Source organism: Acartia tonsa, chromosome 5, assembly GCF_053477335.1.
Source record: "Acartia tonsa isolate MP-2025a chromosome 5, ASM5347733v1, whole genome shotgun sequence".
Lineage (NCBI taxonomy): Eukaryota > Metazoa > Arthropoda > Copepoda > Calanoida > Acartiidae > Acartia > Acartia tonsa.
Window position 1 is genome coordinate 51,696,117 of NC_137264.1, and position 21,447 is coordinate 51,717,563.

At 33.9% G+C, this 21,447-nt stretch overlaps 1 protein-coding gene and 1 long non-coding RNA gene across 2 annotated transcripts; both read right to left on the bottom strand.

The window, feature by feature from the left end:
• Positions 1-508: 508 nt before the first annotated feature.
• On the bottom strand, positions 509-15,926 carry LOC145319787 (GPN-loop GTPase 2). The gene is made up of 11 exons (XM_080162144.1): positions 15,753-15,926; positions 14,834-14,955; positions 13,391-13,491; positions 12,981-13,079; positions 12,609-12,706; positions 12,205-12,269; positions 10,298-10,354; positions 8,629-8,732; positions 7,873-7,953; positions 6,842-6,940; positions 509-788 (listed from the first exon to the last, which is right to left on the bottom strand). The coding sequence occupies exons 1-11, from the start codon at positions 15,847-15,849 to the stop codon at positions 695-697; spliced, it is 1,017 nt and encodes a 338-aa protein (XP_080018270.1). The 5' UTR covers positions 15,850-15,926; the 3' UTR covers positions 509-694.
• Positions 15,927-15,946: 20 nt separating this feature from the next.
• Positions 15,947-18,224, bottom strand: LOC145319788 (uncharacterized). The gene is made up of 3 exons (XR_013880030.1): positions 18,163-18,224; positions 16,631-16,711; positions 15,947-16,003 (listed from the first exon to the last, which is right to left on the bottom strand). It is a non-coding gene; the product is annotated as an uncharacterized LOC145319788 (long non-coding RNA).
• Between the last annotated feature and the right edge of the window lie 3,223 nt (positions 18,225-21,447).

Genomic DNA, 21,447 nt, shown 5'->3' on the forward strand with positions numbered 1-21,447 from the left:
ATTTGCGTAAACGGTGAGTATAGGCTTTATCTTTGGACTGAGAGGATAGGTTATTAGGGATAAAATCATTCTTATATGATGAATTTCCCCCAGATTTAAGATTTTTTGGATAGGCCTCCAGGTTCCGGAGCTCCAGGCCTCCAGGTGGTCTCTGTACAGGTAAAAATGAAAAAAAAAAATTTTTTTTAAAGTTAAAAATCAACTTATAAAACAAAATATGCATATTTTTTCTTCAAATATGTGAATAATATTTAAAAAGATGCATATTTTGTTTTATAAGTTGACCTGTAACTAAAAATTTTTTTTTTTTTTTTTTCAATTTTTCCTGTACAGAGACCACCTGGAGGCCTGGAGCTCCGGAACCTGGAGGCCTATCCAAAAAATCTTAAATCTGGGGGAAATTCATCATATAAGAATGATTTTATCCCTAATAACCTATCCTCTCAGTCCAAAGATAAAGCCTATACTCACCGTTTACGCAAATGTGTCAGAACTTCCCCCTCCCCTTAAAAGAATCTTTAAACAAGAAGTTTTAGAGTAAATGGAGTTGTTTTCATTTAGAGGGAAAATACTAAAATTTTACATGATCTTCGGGGAACTTCCTCTTTGGAAGCAGGTTCTAGGGTCTAGAACTGAAACTCTGAAGGCAAGCTACAGGATCTAGAACTGAAACTCTGCAGGCAAGCTCCAGGATCTAGAACTGGAAATCTGGCCCAATATCAACCTTGTCCAGATCATTGTTGAAATATCCTTCAGCTTTTTCTCCGCTGGCCTCCATATAATCAGTCCTGTTATAAAAAAAAACAGGGATAAAAACAACCATTAGAAGTGAAGCACATAAAAATCATGGATTGACAAAAGGATAAAATCACAAAATCATAATAAAGAAAATTATGTCTTTGGTTGCATGACAGACCGACAGACAAAGATAGTTGAAATGTGGATGCTCATTGGTACAGAGAATCTACACTCAAAATTTCACCCATTTATCTTTAGTAGCAACCATGAAATTACCATTCTTTCCATACCGTTTCTCACCTACAGATAAACATTTTAAATTTCGAATTCTAGAGAGCTAAAACCATTAATAACACCAATAGTTTTCATCTACAAAAGACCCAAAGTACTAGTTTTTTTCAAAACATTTTAATTGGGATGCATTTCAATTTTTGTCTTATCCCTTACGATCCCCGAAATCCAAAGCATTAATAGTGCATCTTTTCACCTTTAAAGTAACACTGCAGGAATATAAATGGGATAAGACAATGGCCGATAAATTATTGTTCATCCCCAATGATTATACACAAAATTACCCTTTCTTTAGATTAAAATTAGTGGTTGTAACGTTTGAACACTCAGCTTAATTAACCATAATCAAAATTTACTAAAGTCCTCAAATTTGTAATAAGAAAAGTTATTATAAAACTTTGGGGACTAGTGTATTAAACAGCTCATTGCCCCCTCTCTCTCTCTGGTAACAATGCCAAGTTTAGAAAATTATACTCTTCTTTTATGCTAAAAATGAAAGAAAACCTTTCCTTTTAATAATGAATCTATTATACCTACCTATATTATATAATTTAAAAGAAAATTGCATTTACATGACGTACATAGGTATTAAAAGAAATATTTTCTATTAGCTGCTAATTGGACATTTACATTTTGGATTCTTTTAATCTTGTAAAGAAATGGAAATTAATAATAAAGAAATGTAAGGAAACAAGGATGACAACATCCATTGGCAGGTAAGCATAAATAAATTGTGGACATAGGGGTGTTAATTTTTCCTTAAAAAAAAGAAAATTCAAGGAAGATAATAAATTTAAATGTAGAGTTGCTTTGCTACTGAAAGCAAGACAATGGCAGTTGAATTTGTCTATAGCTCGGAGCTCCAGTCACCCTTATAGGGAATGTATTACTATCCAGGGAGGGAAAGGAAATTGGGCTTTATATTATGCTAGTCCCCAAAGTTGTCACAACAAGTTAAGGGTCAAACCAGTAATTTGATTTACAGAAGGGGTAGTTTTGTGTATCATCATTGGGGATGAACATCAATTTATCAGCCATTGTCTTATCCCTTTAGATCCATAGAATATATAATTCATAGTTTATTGTTCCTAACTCTGTATCTCTGAAAAGAGCAGACATGCTATGCTTAACTAGGAATAGGATCATACAATCTATAATACAAAGTAGAACGATGTCTGTTTGTGTGTTTGTTTGTCTGTTTGTTTGTAGCGAAGGATCTCGCTAACATCTCGCTAACCCCAACCCCCCAAAAATGAAAAATACCCCCCCTCAAAAAAATTTTTCTTTTTCTTTTTAAAACTAAAATTAAAATAGTGGGGTCGACTGGACCGCTGCTCCCGCCGTTAACCGCCGCCGCCAAATTCTCGTTTATCAAGGTATATCTTAAATTCAGTGCTTCTCCTGTGCTTTTAAAGATATTGAAACAAAATCTTTTTAGGTTGGTCAGTAATTACCCAAAGTTTTGGTATCTTTAAAAAAAACGGCGGCGGGACCGCCGCTCCAGCCCTTTACCGCCATTTTCCGACGTCGCCAAAAATGCTAAAGGGCAAAAGGCTGAAAAAAAAACACCAAAAGAGCTTTGATTACACAACTGACGCAAATGATACGCAAATTCTGATCACAATTCTCACGTTTATCTAAAAATGCAACATATAATAATAGCTATTAAAACAATTTTCAAGCATAACTTTTATCTTATTAGTATAACTATTAAATAAGAAAAATATTTTTACCATATGCAATTCGTGATCAAACACCTAGTTGAAAAAAAATGCAAGACATAGCTTTTATTTTAAGAAAGACTAGGGGCAACGAACGCCCCCAAGAAGCCTCTAGGTGTTCTTAAGGTGGGAGGGGGAAGAGTCAACCGCCCTTCTACTTTTTAATTTGAGTTTTAATAAGAAATATTGAGAAAAAAAATTTGGGGGGGATTTTAAATTGGGAGGGTGGAGATACGCTCTCCCAAAATAGTTAAAAACCTTCCCTGTACCTAAAAAAAAGCTTAATTGCAAAGGAAAATTAAACAGATGTCATTAAAAAAACATTTACAGAAAAACAAATATTTAAGGGAAAGCAGCATATCGAGCTAGGCTAATATCTTGTGTGATAATAAAAATAATAGAAATTTAATAGGAATAATAGTTAACAATTATATAGGGAGGGAGGGGACAATGGACTGGAAATAATTTAATGAACTATTTCTGGTATGGGTTAGTTTCAAAATTTTGGGTTTGGAGATAAAATTTTATGCTTTATACTTTTCCACCAATAAAAAGAATAGGATTAATTTTGGTTATCATAACAAACTAAATATGAAATTTTTAATACAAAAAAAAACTACCAGGACCTATGTTAACCTTTCCTGAAATGGAGAACGAAAGCAGTTCTTAAATTTGTGAGATCTTTACAGGCAAACAAACAAAAACCTTACTACTTAATAAAATGAGATTGAAGGTGTGGTGTATATTTATCTCTATTGCCCCATCCCTAAAGGTCCCTGCCAGTAATATTTAATTTTACATTAATGACATCAAAAATACTTGAAAAGTCCACTCAGTATTTTTTATTTACAAATATATTTAGTTCGTTTATATTTCTAGATGCGAAGCATGTATCATATTAGGGCTTGTTGTCGGTATTTCCCAGGGAAGGAAAGAACATTGGACTGCAAATTAAACTAATACCCCAAATTTTTATAACCACGTTCTCTTATTCGTTGGCTAAAAACCTTTTTTTCTGAATTTGATTAGTTTATTCTAGTTTCCAGACTTTTTAACAATATTGTACAGAAAGAATAATTTTGTTTGTTAAAATTAGGGATATACACGGTGTTTCAGAAAAAACTGCGTTTTCCGTTTTTCTGACACAACCAGAAGGAATACAGAAAAACGATTATATATCCTTGTTCTCTGTAAAAAAGTACATCAAATTTATAACAGGTGTTTTTCATTATCTCTAAAAATACGGCCTCTATGATAGGTACATAGTTTCCAAAAATGCTTTATGTGAAAAATGTTGTACAAGAAAAATTAAAATAACTCTTCTATTATGTATTAAAAAAATCGTAGAATTTCATTATTAATTTAGAAAAAGGTATAAGAAAAGTACCTTAATGAGTTTTAAGGTGAAATGCTTTTTAGCTCCTCACAAAAGCATTTTTAAGAAATTGCAATTTGTCATTTTTCACATTTCTTGATTGTGATGCATTTGCAGTAAAAGAATCTTCTTTAATAACGTAGGTTATAGTAAAAAGAAAAAAACTCCATTTTATTTGACAAAAAAATCTCTAAAGACAAAAAAGTTATTGAAGTTTTAATTTTTTTTATTAAAGCATTTAATTAAAAATTATGGATAAATTATGAGTTTATATCTTAACCTGTCAATCAAATTAAAGGATTATAGGAATAAATGAGGGGTGGGGTTATACGAACATGAGAAATTTTTAAGGTCATGTTTCTTAAGTATACAAAAAGAAAAACTGAATATTTGTTTTCAGTGAGGGAATTTTAAATGAAATTTTTAGTGTAATTGGTAGAAAATTGTATTGGCCGTATTAAGATGTTGTTTTCATGTGAATAAATTTTTGAAAACCAACCTTAAGGCACAAAATTCTACCAGAAAAAAGCATCATACACATCTTTTGAAATATTTATGCTTTAAAATGCGCCGTTATTTTCAGAGATATTAAAAAACACCTGTAACAATTTTGATGCATAATTTTATAGAGAATATTGACATATAATTATTTTTTTGTACTCCTAATGGTTGTTTCCCAAATTTGGAAAACGCATTTTTTTTTAAACGCCCTGTATATATTATATCAAATTATCAACTAATGTCTTATGACTTTAAAGAGAAGGGGTACATATCTAAATAAAATAAAATAAAATAAAATAAAATAAAATAAAATAAAATAAAATAAAACAAAATAAAATAAAATAAAATAAAATAAAATAAAATAAATTAAATTAAATAAAATAAAATAAAATAAAATAAAATAAAATAAAATAAAATAAAATAAAATAAAATAAAATAAAATAAAATAAAATAAAATAAAATAAAATAAAATAAAATAAAATAAAATAAAATAAATAAATTAAAAATAATAGCGGTGGGGGGTGGGGGGATCCTATCCCAAACCCATGAGGGACCTAAAACTACGGACTTTTTTAGATTTATCTTTAACAATGTTAGTTTGTCCGATTGTTAAGCTTCGCTTTTTTTGGACGTGTCATGCTTGTTTTATATAAATATATATCTTACATGATAATCTAGTCAAGTATCTTTTAACATTTAATTTTATAAATAAAAGTATTACTAAAATACTTGTTTGTTTATAATAAGGATTTGAAATATTCTACACACTTGTCTATTTTTAAAAGCGAAGCTTTTCTATAATTAGGGCCAGTCCGTCCGTGTGTCCGTCCGTACGTCCATCACAGAGAGTTAGCTCTTTTCGTTAATTTAAACAGGTTAGAATTGTCCTATCGATTCCACACTTTGCATGATGATTCATATAGTAGTTAGGTACAATTTAGAAAGCGTATCAACTCTATAAACAATACCAGAATGTCCGTACGTTCATTTTAAACATGTCGATTTTTAACTTTTTTGACAACAAATTTTTGTATGTTAAAATTATCCGATTCTTCTGATTTTTTTGAAAACTGATTCCTATTACAACAAGGTACAATGTTATAAGCAAAGCATCTCTATAAACAAGTCCCAAAAATGTAAGTATGTCCTTAAACAGTATCATCTATTTATGCAGTTTTGCAACAAATTTTCTTAAAATATTGTTTGTACTGATGAATTAATATTCTGCTAATTCAGTTCTGACAATGTTAATGTTCGTTTGTCCTTACATTTCATAGCTTCGCTTTTATGGATGTTGTCATCCTTGTTATTAGAAAATTATTTTAACATTCCAGTTTCCCGCATAATGCATCTCGCTACCTAACGGTCTTTTATAGAATAAAAAACGTATTATTGATGCTTATTTAGGTTAGATTAAGTATTGAGATTAGAAAAGACCCATGTAATGGCTAGTACCCCCGTATAACTACGGCCCTGCATATTAGTTGTATCTCTTCCCAATACATGTAGCACACAATAACAAAAATAACTTTATGCCGTCTAGAAAATAGATTGTTGTGATTGATTAATTGTTATAAATAACCGGTTAGTAAATCTTAATATTTTGAACGCATTAATTATTTATTTTTTTCAGTTTTCATAACCGCAAGGTACCGATAATTTAGTAAGGGGGGGGGGGGAAGTTTTGACACATTTGCGTAAACAGGGAGCATAGGCTTTATCTTTGGACTGAGAGGATAGGTTATTAGGGATAAAATCATTCTTATATGATGAATTTTCCAAGTTTTTAAGATTTTTTGGATAGGCCTCCAGGTTCCGGAGCAAAAGGCCTCCAGGTCCTCTCTGTACAGGTAAAAATAAAAAATAAATTTTTTTTGAAGAGTTTTTCTTTAAATATGTGAATAACATTCAAAAATATGCATATTTTGTTTCATAGGTTGACTTCTAACTCTTAAAAAAAAAATTTATTTTTTTAATTTTTACCTGTACAGAGAGGACCTGGAGGCCTGGAGCTCCGGAACCTGGAGGCCTACCCAAAAAATCTTAAAACTTGGGAAAATTCATCATATAAGAATGATTTTATCCCAAATAACCTATCCTCTCAGTCCAAAGATAAAGCCTATGCTCCCTGTTTACGCAAATGTGTCAAAACTCCCCCCCCCCTTTTTGATTGATTTCAAGCGGCCATTTTGTTTTTGATTGATTCATTGATTACCTTAAATCACCGGTTTTGGCCCACTCAAAGTCCGCGCCGCCCAAGGCACTGCCCATTAAATTTCTAACATTTCTCTCCTCCCCCACACCAAACACATACCTAGAAACAAAATAGTCAATTTCCCTCAAAGTGCCCTGTTGAGCTCTGACCCCCCGACCCCCCAAATTTTAAATATGAAAAATAAAGGGGGGGGGGGGGGGTGATTATTTTTGTTTAATACTTAAGGTCAGGTCAGGTCAGGTGTATGAGGTATAGTGTAGACCTTAACGGGTTAAGCATTATGGTAGGAAAAGGGAGGGGGGCGTTCGGTGCTTAATGGTACTTTGAGGAATAACACCAAAAACATTTCAAAACAAGGATAGTTTTGCACACAAGCTATGCAGCATTATCAATCCGTCCATGAAGATTAAAAAGAACAGTTGGATCTACTGCAGTTCACGGTAAAGTATTGCTGGTAACAAATATTGCCAAAAATCTATGAATTTTAAAGGCTGCTAGCTGCCAAACGGCTGAACGTACAGATCATGCTCACACACTGTTTTAGGCGGCATAAGAAGGCCTACAAATATTCTGAAATAACCATAAATCAATAATGCATAATTATCTCCCAGTGCAGAGAAATGCATGAAAAGGCCTCTTTTATGCGTTTTTTCTTCAGTGAAGCTTTCCCTGTGCATCATTGGATCTTGGGTATTTCAGATTATTTGTAGGCGGTCTTATGCCGCTTAAAATGGTGTGCGGGAATGATCTGTATGTTCAGCCGTTTGGCAGCTAGCAGCCTTTAAAATTCATAGATTTTTGGCAATATTCGTTACCAGCAATATTTTACCGTGAACTGCAGAAGATCCGAACAGTTAAATAAAATACACTATAAAGAAGAAAATCTTGTTAATTATTCAATTAATGCATAATATAATGAGACAACATAAATGTAGGTATTATTTCAGATACCAGCAACTATATAAACAAAGAGACTGTAAGTCAAGAGATACTTATAGAGTAGCTGCGCTACTATCATAAGAAAACCTTACCCATTTGCTTTATCAACTTGTTGGCTGACAGCGAGCATCCTCTCCTTGCTCTTTATTGTCATTGGCATGAAGTTAACTAAACTAAAATATAAACAATGTTATCTGTTATATAAAAAAGTAACACGAAGTCTCTATGAGTCTGTCTGACTATTTGTAGTAAGATTGTTAATCTTAAGATTTCGATAACAACAGAACCGATTGAGTTCTCCCTTATAGGAAGATTTGTTTATGTATCGGGGTGGTTTGAGGCTATTTTACTTTTACATTGAATTAAAGCCTTAAATTGGTTTTATGCTATTTTCTGCCCTTCTTGTTGTAAATAAATATTCATATAAATGTATCTAGATGTATATTTGCCAGTGTTGGATGTATTTATGACATATAATTAAAAAGTATTGATGTGTAAATGCCAGTGTCAGATGTATTTTTGACATATGTATGAAAATATTGGATGTATTTTTGCCAGTGTTGGATCTATTTATGACATGAGAAAAACGAAAAAAACATTTTGCCAGAAATACATCCACTGTAAATTTGCTGGATGTGTAAGTGCCAGAGCCCCTTCTCAACCCCTTGATACTAAATCCATTACATTCTTTAGATGAAGGGGTGGGGGAGGGGTAAAGATTTCCACCCCATCTAAAAAATATACTTTCTCGAAAATTATTTAAAGCTTATAGTTCTCTAAGATATTTAGAGACATATTGTCAAACATTCTACTAATTAAAATATATGTAAAGCTACTCAGTGACTCACCTATAATCTGTAATAAGTCCTGTAAGAGCTTCATTCAGTGCGCGATATTTTTTGGTAAAATTATCTTCAGGAAAACAGTCAAGCAAGTACTCCAAATCAAGCACCTGAATACCAAGTATGGCAAGTAATCACCTCCGCATATTTGGTGCTTTCATAAGGATGACGATCGTGCACCAAATACGTCCCCCATTTTTAAAATTCTTAACCTTTAACGGGGGCCCAAACCCTACCGAGGCCTGTATTCGCGATGCCGCAACACTGGAGGGCAACCCAGTACCAAAATTAACCTAACCTAACCTGAAGTAATCAACAAATAAAAAATACTTCACCGAGAACCACCCTCTGACTCCCTTATTATAAATGGGGGGGGGGGGGGGGGGGGTTAATGCAACCATCTCGTAATTAATGATTAAATGGCACTTAGAATTCGAATTTCGATTTGAAATTTTTCATGAGTAATCCTTGGTAGGTCTATTTTCCCTAAATCGAACAAAAAGTTGGAAAAGTCGGCTGGCGGCTCATGTTAAATGATAGCAATAACCATTTTTAAAATTTCTAGTACCAACAGCTACCGGCTAGAACCGTTTGATAACGTTTTGGAGTGGCAAAGAGTTATATGTGGGGATAGGTTTCGTGACGAATTTGCTCTAAAGATAGCCCAAAAATGGCAAAACGGATGAGCCGCCAGCCGTTACTTTTCCAACTTTTTGTTCGATTTAGGGAAAGTAGACCCCCTCACCTTTATTTAAAATATAGGGAAGGGGGGAGGGGGGTGGTGGTGGTGGTGGAAGGAAAGATATGATTATGCTCGACTAGGCACTAGAAACCACCGACTTGTCTGTTCTGGTATTATTTTAAATAAGCAAAATTTGTTCAGTTCTAACATTGTTTGGTAATTAACAAAAGTCTTAGGTATTCATATTTTACAATAGGTACCTAATATATGCTAAAAGAAAAATATTTAATCATAAATGTCTAAAAGTTGATTAAAAATATTTTTTTCTCAGATTTATTCTCTTATCAATAGTCAGTTCTTAACTTTGAAAACATTTTTACTTTTAAGAGGATTAGGTACTTAAAATTGATTTTATTTAATAAAATTATCTAAATCTGATTAAATCAAAGCTTATTTGTTTAAGTTTATTATCCATTAATAATCCGATTATTTCAATACTAGGAATTAAAATAAAAGGTTAATTCGGCAGTTTCCCACAAAGTGCTTAGTAGAGCACAAAAACTCCCTTCTATTTTGAAATAAATTAAAGTTAGGGAGGGGGATCGAATTTTTCAAGGCTCGGCAGCCGTGATGAAGCCTCAAATCAAAACCAGTTTGGATGCTCTAGAACGTGAAAAGATAAATTGCTATATGAAAGTCAGGGTTAGACTTCGAGCTGATTCTTATAATGGTAAATTAATTTTCCAGAGGCTTACAGGTGGCTGACGCGCAACTGCCGAGACTTGCATTGTTTATAGTTTTAGGTTAGGTTAGTTTGGCCTACTGGTAGCCCCATTGAGGTGAAGTCACTGTCGCATGTACAATCCCCGCAAGACATATAAAAAACTTAGAGGCCCAAGTCACTTGAAGGAAAGAAAAGATTTTTACACCTAAAAAAGTTTTAGGTGTTCTAAACAGAATTATTATATCTATCCTTTTAAATATAAAATGTACCTCTGTATAATAATCTAAATTAAACTGAAGTTTTCCATATTTTTCAACTAAATCAACCTGAAACAAAAATCAAGTTAAATGCATAAAGTTTTTTTTAAAGTTCTCTCTAAAGCAAGGATTATAACATCCATAAAAGCAAAGCTTAACAAGTAAGAAATCAACTATGGAGGTTTGATACTTTTTTATTTACTCTTATAATTAAACTAGCTTTAATGCATAGATTGTCAAAAATACTAAGTTTAATAAAGACCGGAATCCGCCCAATTTTTGGCTAATTTCGGAATCCGAATCCGGAATCCGTTTTTAATAGCGGATTCCGGATTCTAATTTGGTAGGCTAAAATTTCGACAAGACAGAAGAACATTATAGCTATTTTTGAAGCGAATCTACTACAAAGTTCTTACACCCCCAAAGATTACGTAACTAAAAATTCAGACATCTAAACCGTTGCTTGCAAGTCTTTTGGCTCAGGGATCTAAAGGGATAAGACAATGACCAATAAATTGATGTACATCAACAATTATGATACAGAAAATTACCCCTTCTATAGATTCTGATTAGTGGTTGAACTAACTTATCCAACCAATTAAAATTTAACACAAGTCCTAAAAGTTGTTAACCAAACAAATAAGAAAACGTTATCATAAAACTTTGTGGACTAGTGATGCGTAAAAAAAACTTCCCCCCTTGGTTTTTGCTTCCTATGGACATATTATTTCTTGTAATATTTAAGAGAAATTAGACTTGACATTTACGTCATAGCAATACATGTATTATGAATTGAATTGCATAATTACATTATGTATTTTCAGTTAGTAGCGCAATTACTCTACAAGTATCCGTGTCTATCTATCATTCTATATGTAATACTAGAAGCGATTACTCTTGGGATGGTGGTGGTACCCTCCCCCAAAATAGTTATAAACCTTCCCAGGACCTTTGATAAGCTACTCAATAATAAATGTAGAAATGTTATAGACTATCCTTCAGATTATGTATTTACAGTTAGTAGCGCAATTACTCTACAAGTATTCGTTTCTTTCTGTCCTACTGTCTGTGAAAGACATGCTAGATTTACCTCTTTTGTAGATTTAATATTTAAAACTTTAGATTCTCGGGATTTTGTTACAAACCAAACAAAACACAACAATAGTCCCATAAGTCTTTGAGTCAACGAATCAGATTTTGTTGATATTAACTTTGGGGACCGGTATAAGTTACAATCGAATGTCCCCTCCCTTCCTATGTGTGTATAATTATGAATGTATCGAAGGAATGCTTCTCTTGAGGCTTTTGTTGTGCTCTGTGTGAAATCCAAGTGAGACCATAAACCCTTATCCCAATGTAGCAACGACGACGACAATTTTTCCTTTCTCATATGCGTATGCATATGCGCATTGTTTTGATTCTCCGATGCGGTTGTCTCTTTGTTTCCTAACGGAGAATGTGTGAGATGGACGTGTTGTGCCTTGGAAAGTGCACTTGAACGCGAGAACCCTACTGTATGCCTGTTCCACTTGCATTACAAATACCCAGGTAAGGATTATTCATGCGCGATGTGTATAGGGCCTCGATTGGATCAATCGTGGAATAATAAATGGCGCTTATACTTGTTTATTACGAAAGACCCAAATAATAGTATTGATGATATTAAGTATTGTTTTATTGAGTTATTATGATATGATTTTTAGTTTTATCTGACTCATGTATATGTATTAAATTAATGTGTTTGTTTTTTTGTTTTAATTCTATGGTTTTCATCACTTTGTGGAATAAAGAGATTCGAAATCTACCTGGTTGTTATTTTCTAATTGAACAGCAAAGTGGTTTAAAATTCATTAGCTGTGGTCTGACTTTAATATCTCGAGATAGTCATACAGCGAAACAATGAAATATGATGAACTAACCTTTGATAAAACATTGACATGTGGTAGTTCTATCTGTAACATTGTACTCAGAGATGTCAGACAAACTAGCGGATTTTGAAATATTAAATTTTTTAAGTAGAAGTTTATTTTCATATATCTTAAAAGTAACAGGATGTCTGTAAATAGAGAAGAATCGCGCCAACTGCTGGACCGATGTGGTTTTCCTTTACAATGAAGCTTCTTATTGGTCAAGGACAGATTAAAACCATTTAGGGGAAGGGTGCCTTCACCCTCAAAAGAAAATATCACCTATTGCTAATTAACCCCCCTCTCTCCTTATCATTTTTACATTTTCTTAAAAATAAAAGTGCATTTAGTGTTTCATTGGAATAAACTATTTGCTTAATTTATCATTATGAAGTTTTAAAAATATTTTATTCTTCCTGAAATGAATTTTCCTGGATCCGAGCAGTAATGAGAATCAACAAGGTTGACCGCACACAGACGGATATCCAGTTTGGTCAGGCGGGTCACTATGTCCCTAAACATGGAGGATTATAGTTTTGTCAGGTGGGTCACTATGTCCCTAAACATGGAGGATTATAGTTTTGTCAGGTGGGTCACTATGTCCCTGAACATGGAGGATTTTTACTTTTCAAGATCTTTTGATAATAATAAATAAATAAAAAACAGCTTTGATGGAAAACTGGATATAATACAATACATCAGATTTTTTAGTATGACTTAGAACCGGTTCTAATCCAGCGGATAATCATCGGTTTCGAAGCGATACTGGAAAACTAGATAAACCCTACCTGACTGCATCATTAGTTGTGTAAAGCTCCACCTGTCCAGGACAATCCAGCAGTATATAACAGTTTTTATCAAGTCCAGCTATTTGATCCTCCAACCAACTAAAAGTATATAATTTTATTCTAACAGTATGCAACAGTTATTCTAGTGAGGCTTCGAAACCAATTATTATTCACTTGATTAGAACCGATTTTCCACCATACTGAAAAATCATGAATTACAGACAATATTCCAAGAATATTTATATTAGTCTTAATTAGCAAAAAAAGGAAAAATTGCAACAGTTCCAGTACCCAAATTCCAAGACAGCCAAGAAAATAAATATTAGATACATTGTCCCATCCCTATCTCCCTAAGATATTATTATATGATTATGGCCATGCTCTTGTAATGTCTATATTTAGTTCCTGACCTGATATTTTCCCATAGAAATTCCATGCAATATACAAGGCCTCCATTGGGTCCAAGTTTCATTGTTTCCATCACTTCTTCAAGACTAACTAGGTCACTGATCTAAAAGTTAAGTTATCTATAATACAAAGTAGAACGATGTCTGTCTGTCCGTCTGTCCGTCTGTCTGTCTGTCCGTCTGTCTGTCTGTCCCTTAAGATCTCGGTAACCACTGAACCGATCGGATTCTACTCTTCAGGGTATCTACCTATTGGTCCTGTGGTGGTTTTAAGCTATTTTCTTGGGGGTTGGGACACCCCCAACCCACCCAAAAACCAAAAATCCCCCCCCCATTTTTTTTTTTTTTTTTTTTTTTTTTTGAAGGAGATTTCCATGGTCCTTTACGATTTTCGCCATAATTTTTTTTTATCACCTCTTGGGGCAAAGCCCCTAGAGGCTAGGGGCGAAGCCGCTAGTCTATAATACAAAGTAGAACGATGTCTGTCCGTTTGTCTGTTTGTTTGTAGCGAAGGATCTCGCTAACCGCTGAACCGATCGGGTTCTCCTTTACAGGGTAGCTTCTCATAGTTCCCGGGAAGGTTTATAACTATTTTCTTGGGGGGTGGGACACCCCTAACCCCCCCAAAAATAAAAAATACCCCCCCCCAAAAAATAAAAATTTTTTTTTCCTTTTTAAAACTAAAATTAAAATAGTGGGGTCGACTACCCCCCCCCCCAAAAAAAAAAAAAAATTTTTTTCTTTTTTATTTTAAATCTAAAATACGAAAAATTGGTTTCATCAAACCTCTTGGGGCAAAGCCCCTAGAGGCTAGGGGCGAAGCCGCTAGTTGTTTAGAAACAAATCAATATAAACTAAAAAAAAATCGTTACATCTTCATTTTTTATGTTATTCGTAACAATAAGTTTTATTTATTAATGCTATATTAAGTCTAGCCTCTAGGGGCTTTGCCCCAAGAGGTTTGATCAAACTAATTTTTCGTATTTTTTATTTAAAAGAAAAATAAAAAAATTCTAAGGGGGGGGGGGGGTGTTCCAACCCCCAATAAAAAAGTTAAAACCTTCCCGGGACCTATGAGAAGCTACCCTGTAAAGGAGAACCCGAACGGTTCAGCGGTTAGAGAGATCCTTCGCTACAAACAAACAGACAGACATCTTTCTACTTTGTATTATAGATATACACAAAGAAAAGTAAATCCAGGGCCCCACGCAGATAAGGAGATATTGGACTATAAATTATACTGGTACCCGAAGTTTTATAATAAATATCTCTCATTAGTTGGTTAAATGATAAAGTTATTTCTGTCAAATCTTGATTGTGTGGTTCAAACTAGCAGTGTCAAACTACCAAATTTTATGACTGTATTTTTAAACCTTGTGTTTTACTACCCCACGTCCATCTTTGAAAATCGACAAAAAACACACATAAGTCTATTTTAAGACTCACCTCTATATCGGCAGTGTAGCCGACTTTTTCATTGGCAGGATCCAGGTTAATGATGGCCACCTTCCTACCCAGGCCGCGCAGCAGGTCAGCCATGTTGGTCACGTATGTTGTCTTCCCAGATCCTGCCACCAAGGACGGTCAACGGTAGTGTTTAAAAAGGTAGCCCCCCCCCCCTAAACACCCTTAATTATCATATCATTAGTAGCGAAGCTACTATATAATATAAATGACCGTCAATCTGTCCGTTAGACACGAAATGGGGGAAACGTGACTTTCTCGGTTCCTGTAAAAGATAGGAAGAAGAAATGACAACATAGCCATCATTAAGAAGCATATAAATTAATATAGTTTCGTGTTTAATTTCTCCAATAAATCTATTCTATGTTCTTTAAATCTACTTGTACGCATTAGCATCCACGATTTTTGGTGCTTTGCTACTTATGGATGCTGTCATCATAGACGTCCAAGGGGGGGGGTAATGGGGCGATTACCCCCCCCCCCAAACGAATTTGGGGGTGCCGTAGGCACCCCCAAATTTTTTTTCATTTTACCCCCCCTATTTAAAATTTACCCCTACCCTGGGGGTGCCTTCGCGCGCCATTTTACCCCCCCCAAAACCGAATTACCCCCCCCTTAAAAAAATTTTACCCCCCCCCCCCCAAAAAAAAAAAAGCTTGGACGCCCCTGGCTGTCATCCTTGTTTTTACACCTATTCCCCTGCCCTTTTAAAATGATTACCCCTGAAGTTTTGAACAGGTTGTGGCATTGCCCATAAAAAAAATTTCTTTAAATCCACCTAATATTTATAAGCCCTTCAATTTTACAAATCAGGTAAATTTAAGCTTTCCCTACACAAAAAAATCTCCCTCTCCAAAATTAATTAGACCTTTCCCCCCTTAAAAATGTTGACCGTCGGTGCCTGGCGGTCCAATCACAATCTGGCCAAATCTTGTAACCATCGGCGGCTTAGACTTCACGTCATCAGACGCCATTTTGAATTTGTCATCAGAGGCCATTTTGAATTTTTAGAAATGTTTTTTTTATGTACTAAGTAAATATGAATTTAGTGGAAAACAATGAGTTATTGTTTTCACTAAAACAGTTTGAATTTTTCAAGTATAAAATCAACAAAAGGTTTGATGCTCTCTTCTTTAAAGTCTTTCACACCAACTGAAATAAAATAATGATTTTCATTTTTAAAGAAAATAAAACAATTTGGTTGGTATGATATTCATGAATTTATAACTTTTGGTTAAAATTAGCGAACATCGTACAACCAAAAAAGTGATTTTAAAGAGTTCCGTTTTTTAACTAAGTAGTCGCTGTGAAAAAAATAGCATAAAACAATCTAAAATAATTACTTAATCAATCATTTTATTAAATTGAAACAAGTAAGTTATATTATACTAGCGGCTAAATAATTTTTAAAAAAAATTGAGGGAGGATTTTTTTCATTTTTGGGGGGGTTGGGGGTGTCCCACCCCCCAAGAAAATAGCCTAAAACCACAACAGGACCAGTAGGTATATTCCCTGAAGAGTAGAATCCGATCGGTTCAGTGGTTACCGAGATCTTATGGGACGGACAGACAGACAGACATCATTCTACTTTGTATTATAGATAGGTAGATGTTTAGAAAAAGAAAGAAGGGATGTTGTATATCTTAATTGGTTGGTATACATTAACCGTGTCTAAACTTTCCTACATTAATATTAATCTACAGAAGTGGTAATTTTGTTTATCAGAATTAGGGTATACATTGATACAAAGACTGATATTACTTATTAAATAAAACTTGCCTGTTAGAATTAGGGGTTGTTGAATTCCTAATTTTTCATACAATACTCGTGCAAACAGGTGGATTTCCTCTGTATCTTTACCTAATAATTTCAAAATATATAAAAGCGAAGTTCAGAAATGGTAGGACAAACGAACAAACGAGTGTCAGAACTGAATACAAATATATAAGTTTAAACAACATTTAAAGTATTTTTTTTAAAACTGCAATACAGGATACTGTTTATGGACATGCTTACATTTTTAGGACATGATTATAGAGAAGCTTCACTTAAAAATTACTTTATAGTGTCCTATGAATCAGTATTCCAACACTTAACAGTAATGCCCTCTTATTTTAGATAACCAAGAAAAACCATCAAACTGAATATCAAAGGCCTCGTGAAAGTCAAACTAACAATAAATGGATAATATAATATGACCGGAGCTGGATCTTTAAATCATTTTAGTGGTGAGCAGGATCAAGGTGCGCCAGAAATGGTCCGAAGGTGAGTAGAGTTTTTGTATGCAAAAATCAGATAAATAGGGTAAGTATATCACATAAAAATAGTTATCAAAACGTAAAAAACCACCCTGGTTCCACCTTCTGATATCCTTACCTAGTAGAGTATTAACAGAATAAACCACTCTGGTCCCACCTTTTGTTATCCTTACTTAGTAGAGTATTAACAGAATAAACCACTCTAGTTACACCTTCTGATATCCTTACCTAGTAGAGTATTAACAGAATAGACCACCCTAGTTCCACCTTCTGATATCCTTACCTAGTAGAGTATTAACAGAATAGACCACTCTGGTCCCACCTTTTGTTATCCTTACTTAGTAGAGTATTAACAGAATAAACCACTCTAGTTACACCTTCTGATATCCTTACCTAGTAGAGTATTAACAGAATAGACCACTCTGTTCCCACCTTTTGTTATCCTTACTTAGTAGAGTATTAACAGAATAAACCACTCTAGTTACACCTTCTGATATCCTTACCTAGTAGAGTATTAACAGAATAGACCACTCTGGTCCAACCTTTTGTTATCCTTACTTAGTAGAGTATTAACAGAATAAACCACTCTAGTTACACCTTCTGATATCCTTACCTAGTAGAGTATTAACAGAATAGACCACCCTAGTTCCACCTTCTGATATCCTTACCTAGTAGAGTATTAACAGAATAGACCACTCTGGTCCCACCTTTTGTTATCCTTACTTAGTAGAGTATTAACAGAATAAACCACTCTAGTTACACCTTCTGATATCCTTACCTAGTAGAGTATTAACAGAATAGACCACTCTGTTCCCACCTTTTGTTATCCTTACTTAGTAGAGTATTAACAGAATAAACCACTCTAGTTACACCTTCTGATATCCTTACCTAGTAGAGTATTAACAGAATAGACCACTCTGGTCCCACCTTTTGTTATCCTTACTTAGTAGAGTATTAACAGAATAAACCACTCTAGTTACACCTTCTGATATCCTTACCTAGTAGAGTATTAACAGAATAGACCACCCTAGTTCCACCTCCTGATATCCTTACCTAGTAGAGTATTAACAGAATAAACCACCCTAGTTCCACCTTCTGATATCCTTACCTAGTAGAGTATTAACAGAATAGACCACCCTAGTTCCACCTTCTGATATCCTTACCTAGTAGAGTATTAACAGAATAGACCACTCTGGTCCCACCTTTTGTTATCCTTACTTAGTAGAGTATTAACAGAATAAACCACTCTAGTTACACCTTCTGATATCCTTACCTAGTAGAGTATTAACAGAATAGACCACTCTGGTCCCACCTTTTGTTATCCTTACTTAGTAGAGTATTAACAGAATAAACCACTCTAGTTACACCTTCTGATATCCTTACCTAGTAGAGTATTAACAGAATAGACCACCCTAGTTCCACCTCCTGATATCCTTACCTAGTAGAGTATTAACAGAAAAGACCACACTGGTTCCACCTTCTGATATCCTTACCTAGTAGAGTATTAACAGAATATACCACCCTAATTCCACCTTCTGATATCCTTACCTAGTAGAGTATTAACAGATTAAACCACTCTGGTTCCACCTTCTGATGTCCTTACCTAGTAGAGTATTAACAGAATAGACCACCCTAGTTCCACCTTCTGATATCCTTACCTAGTAGAGTATTAACAGAATAAACCACCCTAGTTCCACCTTCAACTTGATTTCTGCCCCGTTCACTGGTTACTTGAACTACAGTTCCAAACTTCCTACGATAAAATAACTGTCTAAAAATGTTTTTCAAGCGGCAGATAAACTAAAAAATATTGCATAGAACGACAGGGAAGCGTTAAGACACAAAAATACACACAACTTTATGGAGACAACTGGTTTCTTTAGGGTACCAAAGCCATACAGATGACGAAAGCATGAAGCATTATTTTTTTAATAATTAGTGGAAAAGAAAATGCGTACGTTCAAATTAAAGTTTTGTGCTAATCTTCCAAAATTAAAGCAGTAGATAGTCCCTCCCCCCCGCTCTGAAATTATTTTTTGATTACCTTAGCTGTGTAATAACGATAAGGGTTGCGTTGGAATATTTGGTGACAACAAGATCTGTGTGTACGCCAGATACTGTACGCGCGTAGGAACCGGTTTTAGAACCAGTTGCAGCGGGTTGAGCCTTGAGGGAGAGATGCTTAACTTCATTAACTGAAAGGTAGAATGATAACTGATTAGTGAAAAAAAAACTTTCAAATGTTAGAACTGTTCTTTCGATTTCATAACCTGTATATTCCTGTAACATTGAAGTACTATTAATATCTAAAGTAAAGTTACTCTTTGGGCAGTGTTGAAAGAAAGTTTTGACAGGTCTTGATTCATTCAATAATAATCAATAGGTAGACGATTCAATGAACGATTAGACAAAATGTTTAAAGCAAAGCGTCCTCATAATAAAAACTGAAAATAAAAGACAGATTTCAGAATCTTTTTCTGTTTAGCAATGTCAATCTTTATTTCTTAATGTTTGTTTGGCATTTTATTACAAGGCTTTAATTGATGTCGTCGTCCCCAATTACCTCTATAGACCTCTAGTGGGGCGTAGCCCAGTAAAAAGGTATAACCAGGAGGTAAAATAAATCTAAAACAATTTTTGAGGGGCAGATAAAAAGGTTGTCATTTTTACTAATTGCTGCCTCTCAACGACAGCTGAAAATCAGGTATAGGTTCGTGATTTTTTCCAAATCAATTTCGTTGTTGATATAAGCTGGTTATCTATGAAAACATCGAAGGATCTAAAGGGATAAGACAATAAATTGATGTGCATCCCAAATAATGATACACAAAATTACCCCTTCTGTAGTTTACAATTTGTGGTTGAAACGTTTGGGCATTCAACTTATTAAATCAACCAATAAAAATTCAATAAGTCCCTAAAGTTGGTAAACCTTTTGGGACTAGTATAATAAATAAACAACCCAATGTCCCCTCCCTCCTGGAAAGCATCTCTCTCCCTGGTTGCGCTGAGGTATAGGTTCTTCCAGCAGGCTAGACATAGTTCATCTTATGCACACTAAATATATATTTCTATCTTCAAATCTGAAATAATAATACTATTTATTTAAGTACCCAGGAATCTTAAGGTGTAGGAACCGGGGGGTGTATTATATTCTCCTCAAGAATCATTTTTTCACCACCCTAGTTGAAATAAAATTTCCCATAATTCTCATGTTTGTGTCTGTAGATGAAAGGAAAGCAGCTTTTTGCTGAGTTATCAAATTATATCTCCCCATATCTTTGGTGTTTTTGATCCAATTTAAAAAAAAATTCTGGATAATAGTATCATCTGATATTTTCAGTACTTTATTTTTCCCCCCTCCCTTCCTTAACAGGGGATTCCGTGCAAAATATACACCCCAGGGTAGGAAAATGAATGATAAATTAATATACTAATCTAATGATGTCGATGATTAACAAAATTAAACTGTCTTAGGTATTAAAAGCAGATATCCTAATATATGAAGTACTATTTTTTTGTGTGAAGCTTAAGATTTCATGAACTTCTGAACTAATTGAGTTTTTCTTTTTATGAAAGCTTTACATAGGCCCTGAAATGGTTTTACAATATTTTTCTGCCATCTTTTCTAGAATGCTAACCACTTAGATGCTGGGGGCGCAGCCGCTAGTTCAATTTAAAAAAATGACTATCACAGTACAACTCAAAACTATTTTAATTGTTATAAATATTTCCTTGGTTTTTCACACATTTTTAAAACATTCTATATAAATGAATCAACCATTTTCTTCAAATCTGAAACAAACAAAAATTTACATATAAAGTAAAAAGTTAAAGGGGTTGTGAACGAGCGAGTGATATTTAGCACCTTCCAGCAGTGATATATTATAACTGTATAAAATAAGTTTCCAGTATGGCTTCGAAACCTATTAATATCCGCTTGTTTAAAGCTATTTCTCAGCCATATTGAAAAATCATGTATAGCATCGTATTACAGACAATTTTCAAAAAATATTCAAGCATAGTTTTCTACTAAATGATTAATACTTTATTATCACACTAGCGGCTGCGCTCCTGGCTTTTAGGACCTCTGTATTCGAAGTAGTAAAAAAAGTAGGCAAATAGCCTAAAATCACCAGTTTGTAAGATGCTTCCATAAAATTTAGAACCCAATCAGTTTAGTAGTTATCAAAATCTTAAGCTACAGTCAAAAAAAAACTAAGTACTTTATACAATAGGATGAGTTTAATTTAAAAATACAGTATTTGTTATATATAGGTACATTCTATTATTTCATAAATTTTCTAAAATGGCACTAGAGATTTTGATTTAAATGCA